The sequence below is a fragment of the Watersipora subatra genome, chromosome 9 (assembly GCF_963576615.1).
Source record: "Watersipora subatra chromosome 9, tzWatSuba1.1, whole genome shotgun sequence".
Lineage (NCBI taxonomy): Eukaryota > Metazoa > Bryozoa > Gymnolaemata > Cheilostomatida > Watersiporidae > Watersipora > Watersipora subatra.
The window spans coordinates 4,423,627-4,442,597 of record NC_088716.1 but is presented as its reverse complement, the minus strand read 5'-3'; the positions used below and the strand labels follow the sequence as shown (position 1 = coordinate 4,442,597).

Genomic DNA, 18,971 nt, shown 5'->3' with positions numbered 1-18,971 from the left:
ATATATATTTCAGTTGGTGTGCAATTTTAAAGCACTCTTAATAACCTTGACTTGTTCAGTCAGTATTATCTGCGTGATAATGAAGTGAAAGTAAAGCCTGAAAAGCTTTGCAAAAAATCAATATTTCTATCATAGTTATTGCAACTGCATCTATTTCAGCTGATGCCCACAGAGTGAAACTTTGTGGAACTCTTAAAGGAAAGAGTGATTTCATTAATGCTTCTTTCTTGAAGGTAAAAGAAACCTATTTTAATGTTACTATAATGATCATCAAATTTTATGACTTGCTACTCATTACTAAACCAACAAAGTTTTATTAACTCTGTTTATCATCAGTTAAATGTAGAGTTCATAGTTTAGATTTCAAGATTTGAATTTATCTGGCTAGTCAATGTTTTAAAGCAATTAAATTATAATGGCTTCAATTAAAAGTTGCTTTCTCGTGGCTGTCATTGAATTAAATGTAAGCAAAACAAGCATGATTTGCAGATATATCTAAAGTATGTTTTATTTTATTAGTTATTACTATTTCAACATTTACGATAAAATTCCCCAATATGCAAAATGTTATGATACTACGAAAAAAAGTTGAAAAATAGTTCGTATTTAAAGTGACTCAAAAACTATTGCTTCTTCAACTGCACATATATATACTAGAATAGCCAAAAAATATGTTTTTCGTTTTTGTGAAAATATTGAGTATATTTCATGTTTTTGCTAATCTGTTTCATAGTGTTGCCATTAGCTAATTTTATTTTTAAATAACGGCAGAGGTTCCTTCATGGCACGAGTAAAGTAGCCCAACATCTAAAAAAACTCCTTTTTGTGGATATGTTTTAGGAAATGTTGAATGCAACAGTTTTTGGTGCTTTATCTATTGTACTTGCTATTTAACCTTTACTCTCTTTAAAAACAATGATTGGACACCAACCTTTTTTAATTTTTCTGGCATCTGCATCACAAATTAAGACATGATTGCAAGCTCCCTCTTTTGATTTTTTCAACTGCCGATTTTAAATAAATTTGTAGCAATTATTAAAAAAAGCTAGTCACTACTTTTGTGAAGCCAGTTCACTAGATGTGATTTTTGTATTTAGTACTTCATATAAATCTTATAAGGTTCTAGTATTTATGGTCGCCTTTTTGAAAAGAATTCTAAATTGAGAGGTATATGTTTATTACCAAAGTTCTAGCGAACTACTAATGTGTGTATTATAACTTTTACGAGTATTTCACATTAGTCTAATTGCTATAATATTGTATACTAATTGCATTTCACAATCACACATAATACCGCTTACAATGTTGTAGGGGTATTCAAGGGATAACCAGTACATAGCTGCGCAAGGTGGGTAACTAGTGCCATCATGATATGTGGTTGTTGCTGATTAATTTTTATTGAATATTGGTTACTATTACTAGATATTAATCTTTATTACATAAAAAGTTCACTAAAATGTTTAGCGATGTTCTCATCAAGTCATTTTACAACTACTTGTAGCAAATAACAAACTTTTATTTGTTATTTGTACAGATGGACGTCAATGTCAAAGAAGCCTATTACCCAATATGATTGAATATCGCAAACTTACATAATCTCTACTATCTTATTCAGGCCCTTTTACAAATGAAACAGTAGCAGACTTTTGGTTGATGATCTGGGAGCAGAGGCCAAGTGCTATTGTCATGGTTACAAGAGCCATTGAAAACACTAAGGTAGTGTTATCAGTATTTTTTCAAGTCGGTAGACATGCACTTAACTTCACTTAACCTAATGAATGAAAGTAAATAAGATCCTTGGCATTTGATTTTACTTCATTCCAGGATTGGCATTATAGATCGAATATGTTGTATGGTGGAGTATACAAGGCTTTAATATGTTGTATAGTGAGGTATATAAGGCTTTAATATGTTGTATAGTGGAGTATACAAGGCTTTAATATGTTGTATAGTGGGGTATATAAGGCTTTAATATGCTGTATAGTGGAGTATACAAGGCTTTAATATGTTGTATAGTGGGGTATATAAGGCTTTAATATGTTGTATAAGGGAGTATACAAGGCTTTAATATGTTGTATGGTGGAGTATATAAGGCTTTAATATGTTGTATGGTGGAGTATATAAGGCTTTAATATGTTGTATGGTGGAGTATATAAGGCTTTAATATGTTGTATAACGGGTATATAAGGCTTTAATTTGTTGTATAGAGAGTGTATAAGGCTTTAATATGTTGTATAATGGGTTATAAAAGGCTTTAATATGGGGGTATATAAGGCTTAAATATGTTGTATATTGGGATACATAAGGTTTTAATATGCTGTATAATAGGTATATAAGACTTTAATATGTTGTATAGTGGGGTATATAAAGCTTTAATATGTTGTATAGTGGAGTATATAAGGCTTTAATATGTTGTATAGTGGGGTATATAAGGCTTTAATATGTTGTATAGAGGGGTATATAAGGCTTTAATATGTTGTATAATAGGGTATATAAGGCTTTAATATGTTGTATAGTGGGGTATATAAGGCTTTAATATGTTGTATAGTGGAGTATATAAGGCTTTGATATGTTGTATTGTGGGGTATATAAGGCTTTAATATGTTGTATAGTGGGTATATAAGGCTTTAATATGTTGTATAGTGGGGTATATAAGGCTTTAATATGTTGTATAGTGGGTAAATAAGGCTTTAATATTTTGTATAGTGGGGTATATAAGGCTTTTAATGTATTCTACTGAACTAAACATTAATTTTTGCCACTGCCTAAATAAAGTTTTATCACTCATCTTTCTCTGGCTTTATATGTACTATAGTTTTTAGCTGACCTCATTAAACCTTTTTTAACCTAATGTAACTGTACAATAAAACCCAAGCGAGGCTGTTTTTGAAAATGGCTTTTTGCATACTTGAACAATTACTGGCCATTAAAAAGAAAAATTAAACTTTATTCGGCGACTTGGGAGTGACGTAATTTGAACTGTTACATGTAGTTGGTAGATCCAAAAGAAGACAAAAAACGTTTCAGTAGGCCTACTAATTACGTTACCATACATTTGAAAAATTTAATACACATTGAAATGGATTATTGTTAGCAGGCTAATGGAAGTTGTCTGGTTCCTGATTGTCAGTTCGAAGAGATTGTAATTCCGACTTTGCTGCCAGGTTTATAGAGAAAATGTAACCACTTTCACATAAAGAATGCTAAATGGGAAAATGGCCGTTGTTTATCTTTCAGTCGCTTTGAGAAGGTTTTCAGCGAACAGCATATCGGCATATTTGTTATTTCAATCATAGTTTAATTTCAAGCATAAATCTGTTGAAATTATATGGTGAAATAAGATTTGTATGCTAAAACAGACAGCCATCATGTTCTACTACGTAAAACAAAATAGTCAAGTATTAGGTACAGCGTAGCCCAAGGGCGCACCGTATACCAAAGGTAGAATCTGTCAGCACTCGTTAAGTGAACTCAATTTTTTTTCTTTCAGACTAAATGTATGCAGTACTGGCCGCTAGAAGTAGGAGTTGCCAAAGTATTTGGTGAATTTTATGTTTCTCTAAAGAGTGTGAATTTGTATGCTGAATTCTCAATGAGTCATCTAGAGGTTACTAAGGTGAGTTTTATCCGGTAATTATTAAGTATGAAGTCTTATAGTCTAATATTTGACTGAATATGCAAAACTTTAATTTGTCCTGTCTGTACATTTGTGAGTGTTATGCTATACTTTGTTCTTTGAGACACCGGAATAGTTCAATATAGTAATAATTTTTAAAGCATTATACAATGATGTGATCAAATATTCATTTGCAAATAGTTTTCTGTCTAGTAATCAGGAAAAACAATTTATGTTATTACGAAGCACTTGTTTGCAGAATGATATGATATTCTTATATCTAAGTAGAACCGTATTCTTAGTAAATTAAATTCAAGTATTATTTTTTCTTTTAGTAAACTACTGTTTTATAGTAAGTAACAAAATTGATAATAAAAATACCTCTTTCTGTTGTGCAAACAAAACCCTTTTCTACTAAAGCCATTTTTTTCCATATTAGAATAGAGAAAAGAGAACCATCACTCACTTCAACTACTTGTCATGGCCTGATCACGGTGTTCCTGATATTGAGATGTTTGTTTCATTTCACCGGCTCATAACTGCTAGGATTAGTAACAGTGAAACACAGCCTTTGCTTGTCCACTGCAGGTAAGATTTTATTCATGAGGAGATGCACAGCATCTATGTTAACATCAAAATGCAGTGTAGTGCTTTGCAACTATCAGTAACATTTTGAAGTAAACAAAACCTTAAGAAATTTTTAACCTATAGTCTCTAATTAGTCTTATGCAAGTCGTTTTAAGCATTTTGGTTTATTTATTTGTTTGTATAAGAATTCTCGATAATTCGAAATGTTTTTTAGTAAGCAAAAATAATGACTTTGTTGTTCTAATAAATAAAACCTTCCCAAATGGTTGGTGTTAAATGTACCAATAACATATACAGTAGAACCTAAATTCTCAATCACTTTGATTCTTGACAAACTTGGTTTTCGACCAGAAAAATTGAGATTTGTTTGTGTCGGATCTCAATTATAGATTTGGTTCTTGACCAAACCGGAGCATGCGCTTTAGAATGAACTGTTCGTAACAGCTCAGAAAACAGTCTGGAAACATTTTTAAACAAAGGAAGAAGCAAGCTACGCTTAATAAATTTTTTTCATAAAAAGAAACCATCTGGGACGACATCCCTCTACTAAAGATACTTGCTAGAAAGACAACTCATTTAGTCAAGCTACCCTAAATTGTTTCGGAGAAAGATTCTGCTTCAAAGATATGTGTGTGTGCGTGCGTGTGTGCGTGTGTGTGTGCCTGCGTGCCTGTGCGTGTGTTTGCGTGTGTGCATGCATGTGTGTATTTTATTTCATCAGTATTGGAAATATAACATTAGGCAAAAAAGATATAGTTATCTTATTGATTAAATCAAACAAAAAAATTGAAACCTTAGTTTCTACTCGTTGAGGCATGATGAGGCCCAAATGCCCAGTAGAACTGCAGCTAGTCCAGGCGCTGGGCATACAGGAATTGGTGAACCCAAACAGCAGTTCTAAACTAATCTTGGCTTAACCAATGGCTTTTAACAATACATCTAAAACTAGTAGATGCAGTTGTTTTGCGTAAGTCTATTGTAAGACTGTTTTATTGTGAGGGTACTCTGTGTTCGATTGTTTTTTGACAAGTAGCAATATAAAATAATGGTAAAGGTAGGTTGATTTTTAAAAATCTGGTGTTACATCGTAAGTCTTTTTTGGTTTCATCATCACTTGAATAAAATTTTGAATAAGCTATCAAAAGAAATTTATAGTAGTGAAGTTTATCAACAGGCAACAAAGACAGCTGAACAAACAGGAACCAAGATGAAGTTAGTTGTGGTTTATTAAATATTACCCTAGGACACTTAAGTATTCGCGGCATCTAACTTTCGCGTTTTCGCGGAGTCATCATCACGCGAAAAATTCATGCGCGAAACTAAACTATCATAACGAACTAGCGAAAATTCGAAATTAAATAGCTATGTTCTACACAGGCCTGTATTCACTGGTTGCAAGTTGGGGGCTAATGTTAGACGACTAGTTATGAAAATCTGGGTGTGGAGAAGGAGGGGGGGTGCTGTAAGCTCCCAACAGGTTTCTCTTATGTAGGGCCTCAGCCGGGCCTCTCACGTGAAGTTTTAAAAAATTTTATTGGCAAGTATCAACATTTTTCTATTTTTTGAGATTTGCTTTGTTTTAGCTGATGTGACTGACAAAACGTTTTAAAATTAAAACAGGCAAAACTTGTATGCAGTTAAAAAGCTCAGAAAGAAGACATCTTTTTCTTTTAAGCGTTTTAACAAAGATCATTTTTGCCGATTTTATTTCAAGTTCATTAAGTAGGATATGGGCAAGCAGATGTTTGCTAAAACTTGATATTTTGCAAACCTTTATAAAAGTCGTTAACAAGAATATTTTGCCGCTGATGAAAATAATAATGACGCCTAAGAACTACTAAAAGTTGATGTTTGTATCTATGGCTTCGAATAAAGTGATATTCTACAGCGATAAAAACCTTTCTATAGCCGTTGGACTATGAAATTCCTAAAAAGTTGGGGCGTCTTAGCCGGCCAGCTGTCCAAGGGAATACGGCCCTGTAGTTCATTGATATCCACAACAAAATCGTGATATTAGAAATGCAGATAATTTTGTGTGTGATTGAGCTCATTGGGAAATTTCTAGTAAATTCGTTAATACACCGAATGAGCAGTATGGCAAAGCAAATTAAGATAACAAGTTTTTTTGGAAAAGCCAAGAAAAACGAAGAAGATGATGATATCAGTTTAGTCACCGAATTTGTAACTGATGAGGATGAAAGTCTGGTAGGTGAAGTCATACAATTAAATAATACTTATTGTAGTGATGAATTTTACTGCCAACCAAAAACGATAACAACCCTCACCAGGTCCAACCATGTTATACAGTTCTGGTTGTGATGTTGGTTGTTATCTATTTTCTTTTTTATGAGACATGTACTGTATTGATTTTTTTTAAATTTGAAATATTGTGAACTCAAAACGTGCCATGGCCATCGCTTGCTATAAATACTTGAGATCTAATATTGGTACCATATCGGTCACGACGGAAAGGACCGAGACGTCATTGATAGTCCAAGAAACAAATGGCAGCAAGCGATCACGTTGAATTATCGATTTCTGCCATACATTTATACCTGCGGGTTACAAATACAAACTAGTCGCAAATATAAAAACTTTTTTTACTAGAGGACCGGACCTGAGGAAACTAATTTGTTTGTTCCACTGTATTTATTTTCACATCACTATATTTTCGCACTCATCAGAGCTGCGAAATTAAGTTGCAGCAAAATTTTACTCTGTGTGCTACTCACGAAACTAAATACTAGCGAAATATAAGTGTCCCAGGGTATGTGTCATACACGTTTTTGTGATATTAGCATTTTTTAATTAACAAAATTGAGCATTTCTCCATGACTCCAGACAGCAACTAATTTTTGAGTTAATAAACGCATTGTATATTAGTTTCATAATACTTCGGCGTAAAAACTTAGAACATTTACTATTCAGGCCTGACATAGATCCTATCTGCTTATTCAGCTTTTTGATGTGTATATCCCATATCAGGTGATTGTCCAAATGAATTCCTAAGAACCTGATTGAAAATGTCTCCTTCAACTCCGAACCAAATAATTTTATCATTTTTAATTGAATTTTCTTTTGATGATTTCTCATTACATTATACATTGTTTTGTTCATGTTTATAGTTAATTTGTGTGTATTACACCGTTGTTCAATTTTTTAAAGTTTATTTCTGACTATACCAATGTCATTATGCAATTTGTTGGACTCAAAAAATAATTTCGTATTGTCAGCATATATAATAGGTTTTAAATAATTAGTAGATAACACAAGATCATTAATATATATTAGGAATAAGGTTGGACTCGGGATAGAACCTTGATGAACACCTAATTTTATACTTGAAAAGCTAGATTTATAATTTTCTATGCAGGTTACCCGTTTTGTATATTCCAAATACTTTTTTATCCAGTCAACAGAATTTGATGAATAATGCATATATTTTAATTTGCGAATGAGTATATTGCGGTTAATAGTGTCAAAAGCTTTACTAAAATTACAAAAATCAAAAAATATTCTTAGTACTGCTCTGCCATGGGTCATTGCCAATAAAACTTTATTTGTGAGCTTAATTAACGCTTGGCTAGTCTTTCAATCTTTTCTGAAACCAAATTGTTGCGTCGTAAGAAAACTGTTATTTTCTAAATATTTGCATATTATGGCATTGAAAACTTTCTAAAAACTTTTACTAAAAACTGGAAATGTAGATATTGGTCTATAATTTGATAAAAGCTTTGGTGAACCCTTTTTAAACAAAGCTTTAACTTTTGCTTTCTTAACCCTCTCGGTGCCATAAACGCATTTATGCGTTTTCTTGGGACAACTGCCGTAGACGCATTATGGCGGCTTTTACAGCAATTGCGTAGTTACCTGATTTTATTTTTCATTGACAACATAACCCACGGTTTTCAAGACTTTTATAAAATTGACATTGTTGTGCAAAGATTTTTCTATCCTTCACTATAAAATCAGCCTAAAACAGCGAAGCAATTTTAAACGTTTGTTTGAGAATTTTTGATCTAAAAACAAACATTTTTTGTGTGAGTTTGTTACCTACCACGCGCGATTTGGAAAACAGGTAATTAGTTATGTTGATGACATTATAGCCTTTTACATTTAGATTTTTGTGATTATACTAACAATTAAAGTAGCAACACAGTCTCTGATAGTGGTGAAAGTTATAATTTTGTATGAGTAAGGAACACTGTGGAGGATTGTTTCAGCTTCGGATCGATTGTAGCTTCACATAGCTTTATCATCGCACAAAGTATAGATTGAATTTTTGCATAACAATATTAGTTGAAATGTTGGAAAAATGAAATATGTAACAAAAATGTTCTAGATAAAGATTGAACTTGAAAAAAATACTGTATACCTATCATGAAGCAATATAGACAATTTTTTGGTAAATTGGCTAGCAGTAGGCCAATAGCCGAATTTGTACGTGGTTGGCAGTGAAAGAGTTAAAGGTTATCAGCAAATATATTTAACTAGCTGCATTACCCGCCTACAGTAACAGATTCACGGGCAGCATAAAGTTTATTGAGAGTTGGCTTTCATACTGTAAAACAACTCCAAATATGCAGTTACATCTGCCTCTCTCCTCTCCCTCTCTCCCTCTTTCCCCTCTCTCCGTCTCTCCCCTCTCTCTCTCTCCCCTCTCCCTCTCTTCCCTCTCCCTCTCTCCCTCCCTCTTCCCCATGTCCCTCTCTCTCTCCCCCTCCCTCTCTCCCTCTTTCTCTCCCTCTTTCTCTCCCTCTCTCTCTCTCCCCCCTCTCCTCCTTGCTCTCCCTCTCTCTCCCCTTCTCTCCCTCCCTCTCTCTCCCTCTCTCTCTCCCTCTCCCCCCCCCCCCCTTTCTCTCTCCCTCTCTCTTCCCTCTCCCTCTCTCTCCCCTTCTCTCCCTCTTTCTCCCTCTCCCCCTCTCCCTCTCTCCCCCTCTCTCTCTCTCTCCCTTTCTCCCCCCTCCTCTCTCTCCCTTTCTCTCCCTCTCTCCCCCTCTCTCTCTCCCTTAGTTCAACGCAACACTTGCGGATAGACAACATTTTTGGTTTTTCTGTTGGGCGTATGAAGAAACAGTTTTCGGCGTGTGCCTACTTTTGAGCAGGCGACGTATAGCTGGTCATGGCTGATGCAGGGTGACAGTAAGTCGATAGCAGCTGCTCTCTTTCTTTTCACAATAGCGTATCGCAACCCTCGGAGTACTCGTGAATGTTCTGTAATAGTAAGTTACAGTAGGCCTACTCGTAGCTGGAAAAAAAACTAGTAACTCGGCTGCTGAAGGAAATGAACATGACCCACTATCACGAACAGCGGCAAATCCAACGTTATTAAGTAGTGAAGATGTGGCAATTCATATACAATACAAAATCGTATAAGAAAGACTTACCTTTTTGATGTGGAAATTTAGTAGGTGAGAAATGTGTTTTTCCAGTGGCTCCAAGAAACAAACGTTTACGTGACCTTCTCGGTACACGTTGGCAGTAAATATTAATTGCATGTAAATAACTAATTGTTAATTTATTTTATTTAATAAATAGTACATTTGTATAGCTGTATAGACACCTTTGTATAGGCCACAGAACTCAGGAAGGCGCTTTTTAACACGGCAGAAAATTTGCTGTTTAAAAAGCCTGCTAACCGGGGATTTCGGTTAATGCGCTCGAGCGGTGAAAGAAAAACAACAGAATCGCCACGCCTTTATATAAGCCGCTTGGCTCAAATCGTCAGAGAAAAGTAGCGGCTAATAGTCCATATTGCGAAATTACAATATTTAGTATTCATATTAGTTCGGTTGGCTTCGTTCGACCAAATAGAAAAAGAAAGACCGCTCTATAATTTATTTACTGTTACTACACATATTAATTCAGTTCGCTTCGTACGACCGAAATTCATACGACAATAAAAGGAAAGACCGCTCTATAAGGAGGACACTCAATCAAACAGACAGACAACGATTGCCGTTTATATAGTAAATAGAGAACAGCGTTTTTCTAGTGGTTGCAAGAAACAAATGTTCACATGACCTTCTCGGTACACGTTGGCAGTAAATATTAATTAGATGTAATTTACTACTCATTAATTTATTTAAAGAGTAGTAAATTTTATTTAATTTACTACTAATTTAATTTTACTACTTACACATATTAATTAAGTTTGCTTCGTACGATCGAATCTGTTACAATCTTGCCACAATCAATACTCATAGAGGATCTATTCTTCAGCCCTGAACCCTTGTATATAGTACATATCAATCAATTTATCTTTGTATAAGCTATCCTGCATTACTTATTTGAAGTCATCCTCTCATGTGAAGTTTCTTTTAACTTTTACACAAATAATCTCAAACTAAATATGAATTGTTCGCTACTATCTTGCATTCAGAATTCTTCTACAGTTTCCGTTTTATTGGATAATATGCCTGCAAATAGAGGTTTTTTGTTATTTTGTTATCAGCAAAATAAAATATTACTAACTAACTTACGATCGAATCGAAAAAAAAGACAGCCATATAATTTATTTATACTGCTCATATTTGGGAGTTATCGGTGACTCAATATATCGAGAAGACAACTCATACTATTAGCATATCAGTATTTATCGTCCATCCCTATAATGAATAGCAGGTTACGTATTATAATAGAGGCGTGTACTAACCGGAGATTCTCGTTAACGCGCCCTAGCGGTGAAAAAAACCACAGAATAGACACGCCCTTATATAAAAGTAGCGGCTAATAGTCGGAAAAGTACGGTACTCTATAAAGCGGACAGACAGATACACAACGATTGCCGTTTATATAGTAGATTTTAAGCTGGTATTGATAATATAAGCTAAAGGATAAGCTAAAGCAGGTGCTGTAATTTTCACCAGCTTTGCTGGAATTGAATAGGGCTTTATTTGCATTCAGTTTATGTAACCAATCCTTATCATAATCCTCACCAACACTGCTAAACTAAAACAACAGGTCTGTTGGTAGCTGGTAAAAATTTTCCACATTGTCCTGAAAGCCTGGTGTGTAAAGTAAACATGTCATTCCTGTTTATATTTTCTTTTTACACAAATTTTGATGTAACCGATCTGTTGTACTTATTGCTGTTTCGTTATCGATTATTGCAAGCTTTGGTAATGTATATTAACCTAGAATGTTTTCGATGTTTTAAGAGCAAAAAATTCCAATTGTTTACTTTTTGTTTTATGTTTTCATCTTCATAGATAGTACTGATTAAAAGTTACATATTTTAGTTCTAATGTGAATAATTATTTTGGATATCGAACCAATTGGTTTTTGAACAACTTGCTGGAACGGATTATGCTTGAGAACCGAGGTTCCACTGTAGTAAAGTAATCTTTTTTGTTTTAAAAAAGGACTAAATTCCTTCGGAAACTATGAAAAAGTTAGATATGTTATTTACTTTGACAATTTACTGATTCATTGAATTTTTCAGTATCTGTGGCAATAAAAGCAGCAATGCATTTAGGCCTTAGCATAACAAGAGTTACATTTAGATTGTAAACTTATAAAATAAGGACAATAAAAACCTTTTGAATATGCTTATTTTTCCAATTGCAAACCTTTAAAATACCTCGGAATTTCTGCAAGAAAAACCAAGTTCAACCATACTTAGCTTTTAGTTTTACCAATAGTTGCCTCATAAAAGGTTTTTTGTCATTTGATCAGTGGTCAAAGTAAGGATAGGATAACCAGACCGGCACATTCAAAATTTTTTATTTCCGCATTACTTAAATGCATTACAGGAAAAAAGATTAACGAAGTCTATATTAGCGAAGATCAGTTTTGCTGACCGCATTCTTTAGTATAAGGAACTATCTGGCTTTGCATAAACTCACCAAAGTTATGCAGTCATGCCTTTAATCGTATTATGTTTCAGTAAGTCGTTATATACTGCATTATAGTAAACTGTGATGTGGTTTCATGAAGTATCCCATTATGTTTCTGCGTACAACTTAATGGACTCTAAATCTCTGATCTTGTTATCATATTCAAAACTATCAAACAAAAGACATTATTTGGAAGGTTATTAATGGATAATAAAATATTGCTTTTTAGTGTTCTGACCTCATAGGCTTCATTAATTTAGATCAAAAGGTTACCGACTAGGCCAATCATCTACTGCTAATCTTGCAGACTAAAATTTACCATAAACCGACAGTTTTCCGATATATTAAAAATGTTTCTTATTGTAAAAAGTTATTAGTTTACTCTGTTAAAAGTATGCGGTCATCTATTTAAATTGCAACTCAAGAATCTACATTCATATTCATTAATAGCACTTGTAGTTAATAAAAGCATTTGTCTATAATTGTCATTGAAACATCTTACCTTAAAATTAGAAGTAATCTTGAACGATGCTGTTCTAAATTTTAGTATTTTATCGAAACTGGAATGCAATCATAAACACAGTTAAATTAAATGACCTTGTTTTAACAGGCCATTTAAAACTAACCAATACAGGTAATTAGAAGTAGTCCACAGTTCCGTGTTTATGTCTTCCACCACGTAACACATTAAAATATGGCATCAATGAAAAACCGCTATCCACATGCGTTTTAGTGCTGGTGTTGGGAGAACTGGAACTTACGTTGCTCTCGACTACCTACTTGACCAGGCTGCAGCAGAAGGAGTTGTGGATGCTTTTGAGTGTGTGAGTGAAATGAGAACAAGAAGGCCTGGTATGTAAAAAGCTTCTTAACAACAAAAATGAAAATAGGCAACATACGACATACATACATGTCCTAGTAACTACGTATATTTTACACAACAGATCAGAAGATTCTAGATGGGACCATTGCTTCCATTATTGACAAAGGATTGAGTTGATAGAATAAGTATGTAGCCTTGGTTATCTATCTAGTTGTCTTCAAAGATGCAGTCATTCATTATTCATATCTAAAAACTTCAGGAACAATATGAACTGCTACATGATGCTCTCTATGAGTCACTATCAACTGCGAGGTTTAACTGCCAACCAACAGACATAGAAGCTAAAATGGCAAAGCACGTGGAACAACCAGGAAGTGATATTGACCTCATCTCAGCTGAGTTCAAGGTTTGTAAATTTTTGCAGAGACAGTATTTGGAGCTGGGGTTAAAACTTTAGATTCACATGAAACTACTGAGAAGGCACCAATAATGGTTATACCTTGCCATGAACATGTAATGTATGTGAAACTTCTCTTAAACATAAATTAGGAAAAGTCTGTCAACAGTTGATCCAAATTTGCAGAAAAATAAGAATGATACTACAACGATTATATTATTTCATAATTCGCTTTGACAAATTCCGTTGAGACAAACTGTTTTCCTAATATTGTAATATTCCTGTAAAACAAGGCAGGTTTTACCACACCAGAAAACAAGCTTAAAGCTCAAATACAACACTATTTCTGAGCACTGTTACAATTCATTATGTTTATATTACAGCATGCAAAGGAAAGAACTGGTTGTGTTGAACACTCTTTTCTTCCAGGAAAGGACCCTGCAAATCACGATAAGAATCGATTCCATGAGATACTCCCATGTATGTATCTGTCACACCTTCACTAGCAAAAGAATGTTTCACAACACTTGCGAGCAAACATGCTGTTTCAGAATTGTTTTCTTTGGTCTATTGCAAACTTTTCTAATTGTTTTAGCTGAGAGCTCCATGCCATTCCTCACAGATGGAGCAAATGGAAACTACATCAATGCTGTATTTGTTGATGTGAGTACATCGGTTAAGTGCATCTTGAATCAGGGGTTTTTGGGCAGTACTGGTAATTACAATTCAACTCAGGTATCAGTTTTTAACTAAACTATACAGGATTTGCTAAAATTTATACTAACTTCTGTTTCTTTCGCACAATTTGCATAACAGGAGAATGTAAGAATGCTGAAAAAGCTGAATCCTTAAAGTTCTCAAATTTTTCCTAGCACATATATAAATGTCTCTTAATTAACCTTTTAGTGCCAGTTCCTTACATCTTCACTTCTTTTTAGCATGGCGATTATTGTGGCAGTCCAGGAGTTAATACCACAATTGTTAAGGTAAAAATATTTTTTCAGCTTACAATCTATTATTTTAGGGGTACCGAGATAAAAAAGCGTGGATAGCCACTCAGCTACCACTAGCCAACACTCTTGCTGACTTCTGGCAGTTGATGATTGAAAAAGACACTTCAATCATTGTACAACTTGAGCCCAGCCCGGTGAGTGTGACAATATCAAGCCTACTGGCTCCTCTAAATCAATAAATTCAGTTTAAAGGAAATTATGCTTGAACGGCGGGTGAACAATTTTATTTTTTTCTTGTGTAAGCGTAATAATGTTGCTTACTTAGCACCGGCCATATTGTCATGCAGCTCTGAGCCATGGGACAAAACTTGCAAGTTGCTTTTGTTGTTTAGCACAAAATATATGGCAATTTGTTATTTATGAGTACATATTATTTACAAACGTGTAAAACAAGTTATTTACAAATTACAGTGCATTACTTGCATTTGTATTCATAAAACCATTGTAAGTGAACGCTTATGCACAGTTTTATATCAGTTTAAAATTATTTTAGTATCTTCATTTCTAGATTGATTTCTATCCAATGAAAGATTCAACTTCTCTTGAAATCAATGATTTTGTGATAAGAAGAGAAAACACAACTGAAGGAAGTGCAGTCAACCTAGTTGATCTCTGTCTTAAAACAAAACAGGTGCTTACTTATTCAATTTCACTCTGTCATGCGTAATGCATGTTCTGCCTACTGCTGCTCATATTTGGTATTTTGTGTTTTTAGTTTTCATCAGAACCAAATTTAATGCTATAACTGGATTAAAAAATAGGTTGTTTTTTGGTTCCTTTTAAGTAATCACCGAGTTATAGTGCATTAGCAGTCTACTGAAAAAAAATAATTTTGAAAAGATAGCCAATGAACAATTTAGAATTTTAAAACAAAGACAAGTGTTAGTCTGAAATGGTTGACATTATGCTGGTTGAGGTGCATTGATTGATTGATAGACCAGCATGCAAGTCCGAGTGATCATACTAAACGAAAGAAGCTCAGAGTCTCTTCCTACGCCTGATGCGATTATCTCCTTGCAAGAGACAACTGCAAGAGTGCAGCAAGAGATGATGTGTAAGACAATGTGTGCCACCTGCTTGTAAGTATTTTTGCATGAAAAATTTCTTTTGAAAGTTTCAATTTTTCAATTATAATATTTGAGACAACATATAATTTTATTTATTTCTTAGCTTTCAATGATTTATGATTTTCCATTGCAAAATATATTATACATTTTATGTTTTTACTCTTTGCATTGATGCTGGCAACTCATCGTATGTTATACACAAAAGTATTCCAGTGGCTGATACAAATATTTTGCCTCTATCAGGGATGGTAGCACCAAGTGTGGACTTTTTATCTGCGCCCACAACGCTATAGAGCAACTAAAGACAGAGCAGCTGGTTGATGTCTACACCCCAACTGTTATGGCTCAGCTAAGACGACCTCAGTTCATCTCTAACATTGTTAGTAACTTACTACATATTTGGTTTTTGCTAGTGTATGTTCTTTTTTCCTGCATTTGCAACATTCCACTTTTCAAATTTTTCTTAATCATTCATATGTTCAAAATTCATAGACTGGTCTCTTGCTCATAAAAACACAACTACATGTATGTTCTACAGTAATTTTTCATGCTTAATAGAAATCAGCTTCCCTAGAAAATAAATAAAATCTCCTAAATAAAAAATTTCTTAAGTATATTTATTAGCTATATTTTGGCAAAAAACTAACTTAAGCAGCTTTCTAAACATAATCTACTTATTTCCTATATAATAATAAAGTAAGTTAAGGTTTGTCTGATGTATTATTTTAACATCAGTTTGGTGCACTTGCATCATTCTCACTTTGAATAGTCTTTTGCACAATAATCTGCCCTACATCATCATTTTAATTAACTCTCTAAATTACAAGTTTGCTCATAAAAAAATATATGTTTGTATCTTAGCCCTACATTTACTGTTTCAACTATTCTATGTAAAGTTGTCAACCCATACTTTGTACACACCTAAAAGTTTTACTGTCTTTACGTGGCTAAGAAATAATATTATTAGCTTGTTTAATTTTGCTGAATTCATGACTAAAATGAATTGCTATCAATATCTTTTACAGGACCAGTATGAGTTTCTATATAGAGTGCTCATTGATTATCTCCACGCCTTTGGAGAGTATTCTAACTTCAGATAATATTTTGATGCTGGTGGATGGAATGAGACAGTACTTCAACATCGTCAATAATATAAAATATTTCTGTGTGTCCTTTCATTGTTCAAGCTTCATGATCTGTTCATAGCTATTGATCCTTCCCAATTGATGCAAATGAGCGCAAAGTTTGAATATTTTATTTTAAATGTTTTAAAACCAACACAGCTTAATATGTAACACAAATTGTACCGGGACATGTTATATTTTTATATGCTTATTTCTATTAAGTGACATCACTAAAATTTTCCCAAAATCATTGTGTGCTTTGTTGGTACTAATTCAATTCAAACTATGTTATGCTTAGCATAGAGCCGGCTCTTTATCATATTCTAAAACATAATAAATTTTTTGAGCTATAACAAAAAAACTTGATGATGAGTTTCAAAAGGTTCTACTCAAGCCCAACTACATTTATGATATTAGGCTGAATTGGTCCGCCATATGTATTCTAGATTTACAGGGACAGAAAAATTAATTTCAGTGAATATTTGCCTCCCTCCAAAAAGCTGGCTAGAGTAAAACCCTACCAAGTCTCCTTGTGCATCTATAGAGCGTCATGAAGTTGGACAAAGCTGCTTTTTCATACAATCCTAAACTTTCTGCAGAAATTTTTGAACTCAGAACATTCTCTTTATCAACTGCCCTGGTTTGAGAAGACTAGAAGTTTAATTATACAAAGCATTCACTTCCCTGTATATTACTTGCCAAGATGCTTCGATCAAAAAGATTTTTAACAGCCCATACTGGTTGTTTATTAAATGACAGCAGCATTGATCAAGACAAGTTGCAACAAACTACAGAACATGTTGAGAGTCAAACTAATTTGATGTCTTAGATTATAAGGATGTCAACATCATATGATTAGCATGTGTCTACCATAAATGTCAAGTTTAAAACAATATTGCATTTTTTTCTTTGTCTCTCTAATTAAACAGTAGACGAATTAGTCCTATTTCATTTTTCATCGAATTAGGAACTACGGAAAGTTTATTCCCACACTCTGTCATGAAAATACACCTCACATTCCTTTTTTGATGATAATAATTTATCAAACGTAAAACAATGCATGCTACGTAGCTAGATGACTTCATGCTTTTAAATGGTTTACACAGAGATCAATGAGAAAATCATGAAAATACGTTAATGTAACAAAACTTTTGTATAAAACTAATTAATCATGATTTGACTATCATGCATTTAGCAGCACATAATTTTTATGGAAATGAGTTTTTGTATTATTGTATGTATTGTCAATTATATTTAATTTGAAGGACTTTTTTGCATTTGAAAATAGTGAAGAAAATAAATGGGACAAACACGATTTCTGAATCTTTTGATAGTGACTAAAATTATTAAAGAGAAACTGAGGTCTGTAAATGATTTTGGCAACATTTTATCAATTATAAAAAGGCAAGCAAGTTTGAAGTTAGCTAATAGTAATAGTTTGTTGGTTTGTTTTTTTTAACATTAATTCACGACACGACAAAATGTTAGAAAAAGTAATGAGCAATAAGGAATAGCACTACTATTGGTAGGATTATCATAGTGTTGAAGAGTAATCATGTAATAGAAGATATTTTTTCCCAATGAATTCAGCATATTCATACTAAGTAGTTACCAATCATCCTTAAACCCATCCAGTTTTCATTAAAAGTTCATATCTAGTAAAATGTATTGTCGCGCTTGATGCCTAACTAGGATCTGTGCAAAATGATTTAGATCAGGGGTGTTCAAACTTTTTGCAAAGCAGCCAAGATTTGGTGTGTTAAAAATAAAGAGGACCAACTTTGGGGGGACATTTTTTTTACATATAACAGCAATTAATTTGAATAAATTTTGTTGAGCAAATCAGTGTTTCACATTTGCTTTTTTATTTTAATTTCAGCTACCTTAAGGGTGTGTTTTGGTTCGTTTAAAACATACATATTAAAATTGAATTGACAATATACAGTCAAACATGGATAACTCGGCCACGGATAGCTCGAAAACATGGTTAATTCGAACGGTTTCTTTGGTCCGTTCCCACGTAATGATAAAGTGCTATAGATAACTCGAACTCAACACTGTTAATTCGAACTGTTTTTTGCCCAACGGCTACCGAAACGGTTGTTATCGCTTTAGAAAATCACTTTATTCAAAGCCACAGAGGTAAACCTCATCTTTTCGTAATTCATAAGCGTTGTTATTACCACAATCGGCAAAATAATTTTGTCAACGACTTTTCTAAAGGCTTGGTAAAATTTGATTTATACTGCTATACGATTAATAGCACGGGCTTGCCGGGTCACGTGCGCAAGGATTTTCGCCACGCACATACAAAACAAAAACAGCATGTTGTTTTGTATGTGCGTGGCGAAAATCCTTGAGCGCGTGACCCGGCTAGCCTGTGACGAATAGTTTTCCGACGTTGATTCCGTGTTGAATCAACGTCGGAATGTTGAATGTTTAAAACGTCTTAAAAATTTTTTTTATTAAACGTATACGTGTCTTAGCTAAAAAACCTATTCATCG

At 33.7% G+C, this 18,971-nt stretch overlaps 1 protein-coding gene across 1 annotated transcript in view; it reads left to right on the top strand.

Annotated features, from left to right (window-relative positions):
* Nucleotides 1-16,442, top strand: part of LOC137404715 (receptor-type tyrosine-protein phosphatase kappa-like) — a 30,912-nt gene extending 14,470 nt beyond the window's left edge. The window contains exons 19-32 of the mRNA XM_068090947.1: nt 160-233; nt 1,312-1,348; nt 1,616-1,716; nt 3,491-3,616; nt 4,056-4,204; nt 12,776-12,866; nt 13,125-13,271; nt 13,646-13,742; nt 13,858-13,925; nt 14,287-14,409; nt 14,784-14,906; nt 15,212-15,354; nt 15,586-15,721; nt 16,368-16,442. Of these exons, the coding sequence (XP_067947048.1) occupies nt 160-233; nt 1,312-1,348; nt 1,616-1,716; nt 3,491-3,616; nt 4,056-4,204; nt 12,776-12,866; nt 13,125-13,271; nt 13,646-13,742; nt 13,858-13,925; nt 14,287-14,409; nt 14,784-14,906; nt 15,212-15,354; nt 15,586-15,721; nt 16,368-16,442 (1,490 nt within the window). The remainder of the gene's footprint in view (nt 1-159; nt 234-1,311; nt 1,349-1,615; nt 1,717-3,490; nt 3,617-4,055; nt 4,205-12,775; nt 12,867-13,124; nt 13,272-13,645; nt 13,743-13,857; nt 13,926-14,286; nt 14,410-14,783; nt 14,907-15,211; nt 15,355-15,585; nt 15,722-16,367) is intronic.
* Nucleotides 16,443-18,971: the final 2,529 nt, after the last annotated feature.